The sequence below is a fragment of the Urtica dioica genome, chromosome 1 (genome assembly GCF_054948205.1).
Source record: "Urtica dioica subsp. dioica isolate 48M chromosome 1, U.dioica_male_clone48M_v1_H2, whole genome shotgun sequence".
Classification (NCBI taxonomy): Eukaryota; Viridiplantae; Streptophyta; class Magnoliopsida; order Rosales; family Urticaceae; genus Urtica; species Urtica dioica.
The window spans coordinates 2,715,383-2,726,653 of NC_142756.1; the positions used below are offsets into that span (position 1 = coordinate 2,715,383).

General features: G+C 31.0%; 1 protein-coding gene across 1 annotated transcript; it reads left to right on the forward strand.

The window, feature by feature from the left end:
* Window positions 1–10,821: 10,821 nt before the first annotated feature.
* Window positions 10,822–11,271, forward strand: LOC149406322 (S-protein homolog 5-like). Its single transcript, XM_089612029.1, has one exon. It carries the CDS (start codon window positions 10,822–10,824, stop codon window positions 11,269–11,271), a length of 450 nt encoding a protein of 149 aa, XP_089468155.1.

Sequence of the window (11,271 nt, forward strand, 5' to 3'; positions counted from 1 at the left end):
TGTAAAATCACCTCAAGCAGGTTGATTTCTATATATGCTGATAATAGAAATATTTGAATAATGAGAAGCTTATAAGGTTTATTTATTCTTGATGTTAATCCATCTTGTTTAAGCCTCTCTATTAAATTTATAGCACCGCAAATATTTGCTTCACAAATCAAACCAGATGCCCCCAGGGCTGACCTAGTGATGAAAAACATAATAATAATAACAATTTTTAATCTCCTATGTATTTAATTAAATTAAAAACTAAAGGCTTTTGTATTTAATCAGAAAAATTATAACTTTCAAGGATAAAAATAAATATATTATTGTTTTCCTCAACGAAGCCGCATTAAAGTTTTGAACTTCTATAAAATAAAATAAAAATAAAAAATAAAAAACGAATGGGAAAATCTCTAAAGAGGAAAGAGTGCCGAATACAATTCGGAAATCCAGCTACCAAACAGTAGGATTGGAAAACAGTATTCAAAAAATCCGACATGACATACTTGTTATCTGTGGAATAAATAAAAAACAATACACTCTCGCATACATATACATATATATTATATTGGTTTTCATTTAAAAAATAATGTTCCAACTATGTATTGAGAATTAGCGTATATTCTTTTTATTAGTAAATTTTGTTCCCCTCCCATATTAGAATATAATTAACTAATAAGTATGCGATTTAAAGAGATGAGATTTTATCCGAATAAATGAGTAATGTTAATGTTCGGATTTATTCATTAAAATTTATATGGATAGGGTATAGTTTTTAAGTGCTCTACCCAAAACTCTATTCATATTTTACACGTTTAAAATTATTACTATATTTATGAATTCTAAAAAAAAATTAGAGTACGTATTTATTAATTTAAGTATTTTTTAGATCTGTTTATTTTTCTATTAATAAATTTAATATTAAAAAAATAACTAAGAGTTATCATGTACTTTCTAAAGTCTTACTCAGATCCAGAGCCATCAAAATTAATGAAAATGAATAGGATATGATTTTAAAAAAAATCGTGGATAAGATCCGATTTTGCAAGACCTACCCAGTTCCTACCATTGTCGCCCCTATTTAATATGTATATATAACGAAAGCAAGGCAGTATACTGGATTTTTCGTTTCGGTTTTTTGGAAGAATTAACTATATGTGGTCTTTATATAAATGAAACTTTATACAAGTTCATCCTAACGAATATAAAATATCATGATCATAGTTTTAATAAATTATAAATACTATAACTACTTTATATAAAATCTAAAAAAAACCATTATTCTTAATCAGTATTTGATACTAATGTAAATGTCTCGAAATGATTATTTTGATATTGTAAAAAAGTAATATATGACATGTGCAAATGATGATTTAGTTAAATAGTCAATTTAAATGAATGAATTTGCAAAATAATCAATATTTGTCTAAAATTAGTAAAACATCTAAAATGTGCAATAACGAAGTTTAACAAATATATTGAATGTAAGATTAATTTGTTTGAATGTGATGTATTGCTTATAGTGATCGTAAAAAAATGATTATGTAACTTTAGCTAATCGTTGAAAATTTTAATCTTTTGCTATATTCTAAACCAATTAGTTTCAAATGACTAATTTATATAATTAACACTAAAAATTAGACATTTATTTAAGGGATGCAAAGATAATGTGCAAATCTACACACACACACAAAGGAAAGAATCCCAAAAGATCACATTGATATCTTCTTATCTAAAGTACTACTAAATTTAGTCATATATATAAGACCACCAAATCAAGGAATTATTTAATTAACGAATGCAAACATAAAAACAAGATATGTTTTGTAAATGGTAAGTAACTCTACAAATACTAACAATATAAGGAAAAGGAAAACACATCTCAATAATCTCACCCACAAACAAATAAGCCTTACAAGTTTATTATTATTACTATATGATCATGTCAAACTATGGTTTGAGCACCAACTATGTTATCACAATCCCAATAATGGGATTATTATTATTAGGGCTCACGATCTCAAGCGTTGTTAGCCAAGAGCTGATAAAGATACCTCATCCACCGGCCACCACCTTCGTCACCATCTTCAACAAGTTAAACATCGGAACTATGCTCTCAGTCCATTGCAAGTCAAAGAACAACGATCTCGGTCAACATTTCTTGAAACCAAGCGACGGCTACAAGTTCAGGTTCAAACCCAACTTTTTCCCTGTCTCAACCCTCTTCTTTTGCCGCATCGAATGGCCTGGGGTCTCGCACTATATCGATGCGTACGTTCAAAAAAGAGACAAGGATCGGTGCCACACTGACTGTTGCTGGAACATTGTTTCCACCGGAGCTTGTGATTGTCACTCTGGTTATTGTATCCCTTGGAAGTAATGTAAAATCACTTCAAGGTTGATTTCTATATATGCTGATAATAGAAATAAATAATGAGAAGCTAAGGTTTATTTTTTTCTTGGTGGTCATTTTTGTTTTAGCTCTATTAATTTTATAGCACTACAAATATTTGCCCCAAAGATAAATAAATAATAAACTTCAATTACTCTTAGCATTAAGTATGAACATCTAGCTGTTAAATTAAAAGATAATGGTTTGGGGATTATATATAAAAAAAAAAAAAAAAAAAAAAAAAACACCAAATAATTAGCAAACTAAGCCACAAAAACTATAGAGATCTCTAAATAATCAACGTTTTGTAAACTTTTAGTAAATAGTCAATTCGTAAATATTGTTCATGTGCAATAGTGTAAATATTGTTCATATGCAATATAAAATATTGTGAATATGATTATTTACAATAACTTACTAAAGATTGGCTAAACTGGAAACTAAAAATGTAAATAAAGTTACATGTTTATGGACCCTAAAAAAATTGTGATGTAAGCCGATTCTTTAATGTCATAATTTTCAGAATTGGACATCGTTTCAAGGTCTGTGTCAGGATCAAGAGCCTTGACCACTTTCATCTCCATCAAGGTTGCCCTCATCAAACCTCTCGATCTCTTTATTGATCGTCATTCTTGATTAAAACGCCACCTTGAAGTTCTGATATCAATTGTTCAATTTTTGAAAGACTATAGAGAACAAACAAGAGAACATGATTTATTGCAATACAACCAACCGTGATCAACTTGCTTGATCAAAATAGAATGAAGATAGAATACCGAAAACAATAAAGAGAAAGATAAAAGAAGTATCCTATCTCGGTTTTTTGAACTACGCCCAGCTTTAGAAACAAATCCAGAATTACCGAGCAATGCTTTTTGAGATCCAATTACAACTTTCACCCAATCAGCGCAGATTGAGAATTCTTTCTCTGAATGTTTTTTTTTTCTTTGTGTGGCCATCAAGATGTCTTGTAAGATGCTCCGTAACATGTTGAGACATCTTGGTCGCTGTTTGTAAAATCCGTTTTTTTTTATAAGTTTTTAGTTTTGCCAAGATTATCTACCGAAGACATTCTACGAATATTTGTTAGGCGTGAATCGGAATGAGAATCTTATTTCGACTTCCAGAGATGTTAACCACACTATAAAAGAGACATTCTATCATTGGTTGTCTTTGACACATTCATTCATACAATCAAGATTTTTAGACGTGCAAGACCGACGAGCTGAAAAAACTGATTGTGTGATGTATGTTGTAATACTCTATGTACTATTACTCGTTTCATTGAGTGTTGGAGTTTGTGAATTTTGTAATTCGTGATCTTTATTCATGACTATTGTAGGGAGAAACAAAAATTTGGAAAGTGTTTGCGTGGAAGAAAGGAGAACTCAAATTCAGGAAAAACCTGAGTTGAAATTCATGAGTAGTAATAAGAAAATGATATTGGTGATCATTCATATAATATCGTTATATACTATTGATTTTTTTAAAAAAAAATTAGTCGAACTAAGCCACCTGAAACGTTGAAATTATAATATAGCCAATGTTTCGTCCAAATTTTCACTATAGCAAAAAATGATGATGTATCTTAATTATGTAAGATGTTAATTACTCTACTAGAATTTGGCTTAAAAAACTTGTAGCCCACGTTTGATCATTCAAAATTTTCGAAATTAATACACGTGTATATATTTCGAATTTAAAAAAAATATATATATTTGGCAAAGTTGGTTATTGAGCGTTTATTTATTTAATGAACATTATAGCCGTGTAAGCAAATACAGTGTAAATGTTTGTAAATTTTTGTTAATCTCCGCTGATTTGTTAATTTCTGTTAATTATGGTAAATTTACATATGTGCACGTAGAGCCGATCAATGCCCACCAGTTTGAAGTTGTCGATGGTATTATCAATTGATATTTCTTTCATTTCCTTTAATACGCATTTAATACGGTGTTATTCACAAGCCGATCAAATTTTCAATACGTATTTATTTAGTTGACTTCTACAATCAATTAATATTTCTTTCATTTCTTATTACATTAACAAATATCCTTTTATGTATTCAAATTCACCAAATTTCAGCCACGTGTAGATTAGAATTCCTTCAAACGTTGGCTACTATTTTCTTCCATTAAATTTGATCAACAATGGTATATTAGGTAATTCATAGCTGTAAATTTCAGTAAATTGTTAGATTTAAAAATTTACCAAACGTGGGCTAGAAACAAAAAACCACGTTTCAAAATGGCTACATTGCTAGTTTGCCCTTTTTTTTATGTATAATGAATTTACTTTTCACTAGACAAACTGCCTCCAGAGTAGGTGATATTGCACCGAATTGAATTATCATTATTTGTGTTATTTACTTTACACACTTCTTTACATTATTTATTTATTGCTTCAGAACATATATATCTAAACGGAATTTCACTCAATAGTCCTTTAAATAGACTCGGGGAACGGTGACAAATCACATACAACATGATCAAACGGTCAAATATCTAGAAAATGCAGAAACATACAAATATTTGTTCTTTTTCCCTTTCTATCTTCTTAGTCTAGTTACAAAGACTATCTCTTGAGTTGATATAAGTTTAAAAATAACACAAAGCATGTTATGTGTGGAATAAATAAATGAACAATATACTCTCGCATAACATTAATTAATATATACAGATATATTATAATTTATATGTATTGATCTTCCTTTCATATATATGTCATATATGTAATGTTCCAACTATGTATTGAGAATAAGGTTGTGTTCCTTATTTTATTGAATTTTAAGAAGGTCAATAACGCTGTTGATCCATAACCGTTGCCCTCCGATATTGGAATATAATTAACTAATTAGAATGCCGTAGTTTAATACGTCACATAACGAAAGCGAAGCAGTGTGCTGGATTTCGCAACACAGTACTTGACTTTTATATTTGTTCTTTTTAATTCTTTGGAAGAATTGATTATGTGGCTTTTGTATTAATCTAAAAAAATTAGATACAAGTCCAATTTGAAATATATTCATGTTATGATCACATTTATAATAAATTAAATACTATTTTTATTTTTAGTAAAATTTTAATAAATATATCAAGACCTCTATTTTTAATAAATTTTATACTAATATGAAACGTACGATTATTTTGATATCATAAAATTTTATTTATGATAAATCGTATATATTTAATTATGATTATATAATAATAATGAATGAATAAAAAATAAACTCCATACGAGTTCAAAAAAAAAACAAAACAAAACAAAAAAACAAAAACTGGACATTTATTTAAGGAGGAGGAGTACAAGATAATGTGAAATCATCACACACACGTGCGCACACAAACAAATGAGAAAATCCCACAAGATCTCAAATTCATCCCCAATTTCTTAATTGGCAACACTCTCTTCTTCTGCCGGATGGATTGGCCTGGAAACTCGCACTACATCGACATATACGTCCAAACAAGAGACAGATATCGGTGTGACATTAGTTACTGTTGCTGGAACATTAGTCCCACCGGAGCTTGTGACTGTCAATCTGGTTATTGTATCCCTTGGAATGTAAAATCACTTCATGGTTGATTTCTATAAATGTTGATAGTATAAATAATTAAATAAATAATGAGAAGCTAAGGCTTACTTATTCTTGATAGTCATTTTTGTTTGAGCCTCTCTATTAATTTTAAAGCACTAAACATATTTGCTTTTACAAATCAAGGCAGATCCCCCCATGCTGGTAATAATTGATGAAGTACTCATCATTTTCTCGTAAGATATAGTATAATAATTTCTCTGTGTTAAATTAAAAACTAAAAGGCTAGGGTATTAAATCAGGAAAACTATAACTTTCAAATATACAAATAAATATTCAAATAATTAGCAAACTAACTGTATTTACACTTTTAGATTGCTATATAGCTAACATTTAGTAAATATTTGGTAAATAACCGCAATGACTATGTGATAGTACATGGATGATTTACGGTTTCCAAGTTTGACCTACTGATTTCATAAATAACCTTTCTTAAATATTTTGTAAATATTATTATCTTATGTCTATTTACCAAATAGTTATCAAAGATTGGCTAAATAGCAAACCATACATGTACATATTTGGTTTTTTTTTTTTTTATCAAAGCCTCATTAAAACTTCTTTAACAAAAACCAGATGTGAAAACCTCTAAAGAGGTATTAAGAGTGCTTAAGATTTCATTAATCATTGGTCTTGTTGTTGGGAAGTCAGATGGTATCAGACACGAAAAATCGGAGGCATGTGGTCGGAGCTTCAAAGAAGAGACAACGTGAGAAATAAAGAGAGAAAGTGAGAAATAGATAGGGAAAGATGGAAATAGAAAGGGAGAGAAACTCACCGGTAGCGTGGACGACGGCGAGAGGCACAGAGGGACAAAATTGGTCGGAGATGAAGAAGAGGCGAAGAAGACGAAGTTACGTTTTTATATTCAGGTCTAACAATTAGAAGCGATTTTATAAGCGACTAAATTTGCAGCCATTCAAAACGACGTCGTTGCGTGAAAAATGAATATTTTAGCGGAAAAAAAACAAAGCACCAAAATTTTTGGGTACATTGAAGCGAATAGTCGCTTCTAATTGTAACCAATACGACGTCGTTTTGCGAAAAACAAGGCACCAATAAATTTGGGAACATAGAAGCGACTAGTCGTTTCTAATTCGGGGGAAAATATTAGAAGCGACTTTAGAAACGACCAGTGTTAAAATTTTGAATTTTTACGTACAGGCTGCTTTGATTTCCATTGACTAGGCTGGAAGCGATTAGTCGCTTCTAATGATCAAATGTTGCTCCTAATTAGAAGCGATTAGTCTCTTCTAAAAGTAGGCGCCGCTTCTAAAAGTACTTTTTGTAGTAGTGATACCAATTGTTGGGTAAACTAAGGTTGTTAGTATCAGACACGAACGATCGCTTCGATGTCATTTGATGGGTATATTACTTCTATAGGGTTACTTACGGTTCCCATGCATTGAACATAAACAATCGTTTCAATACTTCTTATTGGGTAACCGATCTCTTAATCCTACAATATTTTTACAAATGCGAAATAGAATAAACAATCGCTAATCTTTAAAGTAAACAATAATTGCCAAGTTAATCAAAAAAATTATTCAATAATAATAGATCTATAATTGGGACAAGCACAATCAACATAAACCATATGAGGACTTAGTTACATACCTTTCGATACGGATCCTCCACGCTCCTAGCTTTTGGGTCTCCTTGCTTCTCGGATTTCTCGGTTGCTCCTTGCTCTTTGGATCTTCAGATCTCCAAGCTCTCTGACTCTTCGGTGACTCCTCGCTCTTTGTATCTTTATATCTCTAAGCTCTCGGATTTCTCGATTGCTCGTCGGTTGACCGATACCACAATCCTCCAAGATGTAATCTCCGGAAGGATAGAGACCAAAGTATGGGCAAACTCTTTTATCGCTAATTACTATAACAAGGTGTCGGAATAATTCTTTCTTTCTTTGAGAAGTGATATGAACGAATTTCCAACCCCATGAGAGAGTAAAAAGTCCAAGACCAGGGGAGAGGGGTTGCCAAAAATTTCGAGTGGGGAACAAGGCTGATGGGCGAAAATTCTAGAGTGTTTTGCACTTCGTTAGATGATTCTTTCAATTCTCCAAGCCCATATTAATAGCTTTCTAGGTTTCTAAAAACAGAATATACACTTACTTGATTTTCTTTTATCATATTCTAATTAATGTGAGAGATTTATTATAGAAATATATAACAAATCAAATATCTTCAAGATACTTTAATTAATAAAACATCCGGTTCATTTATGATATTTATTTACTTCTCACTTTAGAATATATAATCAGGTAACTATTAATATGGAATATCTCCATAATATTCTTAATAAATAACATCATTAATATATTATTTATTTCTCATTATAGGATATACTATTCCATAAAATGAAAAGCAGATAATATTTTCATGATACTCTCATAAATAATTACTACATTAAATACTCACCAAATCGGATCATACTTAATATATAATATGGGATTATTCCTATTCTATGGCTTGTACCATGATTTTGGACCAAAATCTACTAAACCCAAATAAATCCTAAACTATAACTTAATGAAATAAGTAATTACATATTTATCCTTCATATTTAGTTTATTTTTATTAGTTAATTAATAAAACAAAAACAATTATTTAGTTTGTATTATGAAAACAAACATCATTACAAAAACCCGGAGAGCAGCCCTGGGAATCTCCGACGCTGAAGCTCCTGGGAACGACGGTCATGGCCGCCGGAGAGCAGCCCATGACCATCCCGGTGGCGGCGACCTCGAAGTGTCCGCCGGAACAGCCCGCCATGGATTCCGCGTAGAATTTTTGTGGTTTTTAAAGTTAAAAAACAAAGAAAAAACGATTCTCGGGATTCTGGATAATTTTGAAAAGTTTCTGAAAATTTCTTGGTTTTCGTTGAAGATTTATTGACGTTGATGTCAATAAAAATGCATATTTATTGACATCAATGTCAATAAATCTTCAAATGAATTTTCCAGAATCGTTGAAGATAAATCTTCAACGAAAACTCAGAAACGTTGAAGATTTATTTACATTAATGTCAATAAAAATGCATATTTATTGACATTAATGTCAATAAATCTTCAACGTTTCTGGGTTTTCGTTGAAGATTTGATTCTGGATAATTTTGAAAAGTTTCTGAAAGTTTCTGGGTTTTCGTTGAAGATTTATTTACATTAATGTCAATAAAAATGCATATTTATTGACATCAATGTCAATAAATCTTCAACGAAAACCCAGAAATTTTCAGAAACTTTTCAAAATTTTCCAGAATCCCGAGAATTGTTTTTTTTTTTTTTTAACTTCAAAAACCACAGAAATTCAACGACTTAAACACTTTGAATAGGATCAAATTTTTTTCATGAAAATCTAACCCTAAACTAAAAGGACAAATTGAAAAAACAAAGATGAACCCAAACAAAGATGACGAACTGAAAAACGAAAAGAGAGAGTGGAAGAGAGCTGAACCCAAAAGGAAAAGAAAGTCAAATAATTAAATAAGAAAGAAAATCAAATATTATTAAAAGTAAGGGTATTTTTGTATTTAGTGAAAATAGGTAGTCATAGTTTAGGATTTATTTGGGTTTAGTAGATTTTGGTCCAAAATCTTGGTACAAGTCATAGAATAGGAATAATATTTATTTTCTATATGTGAAAAGCTTTAATATAATTGGGCTTTTATCATCCAAGGCCAACAAATCATGATGCACATGACTACCACAAGCCCTATTGGACCTTGTGGGCTGATTTAACTTGCTCTTTTACTAATTCATTTAAATATTAGTGATATTTCGAAGTTACTTAAACAATTAATAACTTATTCGTAAAATAATTTATTACGAATGCGAAAGAAATTGCAACCAGATTGAAATAGTGAGAGTGTAATCAATTATCTAATGACTGAAGCTCCTACAAATCGGAGCAAAATAGATGAATTCTCTGTTTTCTCTTATTCATTCGATTTGTCAATATCGACGTCACTCCACAAGATAAGTCGATACTGCACTATTCTTGTCACTAGTTTCGGCTACCGAACAATATTAAAAAATAATATCTTGGCAAGAGCATGGGCCACACCACTACTAACTCTATAACAAAATTTAAAAATAATATCTTGTGATAATAAAGCGGAGTTTCTATTAGTTCTAAGAAGATATACAAAGAGACAATTTTTAATAAATATGTAGTGTTACAAGCATTGAGCGATGAATTATTGTCAGAAGTACGTAAAAATTTAAATTTTTTATTTTGATAATCTATTTCACGTCTTTAACTGCAGTTTCATAAATAAATATTGTAAAACATATTCAACATATTAGATATTTTGCTTCTTTCTCATGTTCTCATGTGTTGGACCAGCTATTAGAGGCGACACTAGAGTTAGCGACAATATGTTTCTTCTAAAGTATCACTTCTAAAGTTTAGAAGCAGCATAGCTTTTGAGTCATTTAAAAGCGGACTTTTTTTTTTTTTTAGTAAAAAAGCGAGATTTGAGTCATTTAAAAGCGGACTATTAGAAGGTTCTTAATTTTTAAAAAAATATGTGTACATTCCCTTTAAAATAAAACCACATAAGCTTGAATAAATAAATAAAACTACAGAGTATGTGCAATGTTCACACACACACACAAATGAGAAAATCCCACAAGATCTCATGGATCTCTTCTTAAATAAACTACTAATTTAGGCATATATATATATAAGTATCATCAAATCAGGGAATCATTTAATTAACGAATCCAAAAATAAACACAAGATATGCTTTATAATGGTAAGCAACTCTATAAATACCAACAAGGAAAACACAACTCAATAATCTCATACATAAACAAATAATCCTCACAAGTATTACTATGATCATGTCAAACTATGGTTTGAACACAAAGTATGCTGTGACAATCACAACGGGGTTATTATTAGGGCTCATGATCTCAGGCGCTGTAAGCCAAGAGGTGAGAAAGTTACCTCAACCGCGGCCCCCCACCGCCGTCACCATCAACAACAAGTTGTTCAGCGGAGCTACGCTTTCAGTCCATTGCAAGTCAAAGGAAAACGATCTCGGTCGACATTTCTTGGCACCGGGCAAGGGCTACAAGTTCAGTTTCCACCCCAATTTCTTCATTGCCACCACACTCTTCTTTTGCAAGATTGAATGGCCTGGAAACTCGCACTACATCGACGCCTATGACCAGAAAAAAGACCAGGATCGCTGTCGCAGGGACTGTTGCTGGAACATTGTTCCCACTGGAGCTTGTGACTGTCACACTGGTTATTGTATCCCTTGGCATGTAAAATCACTTGATCGTTGA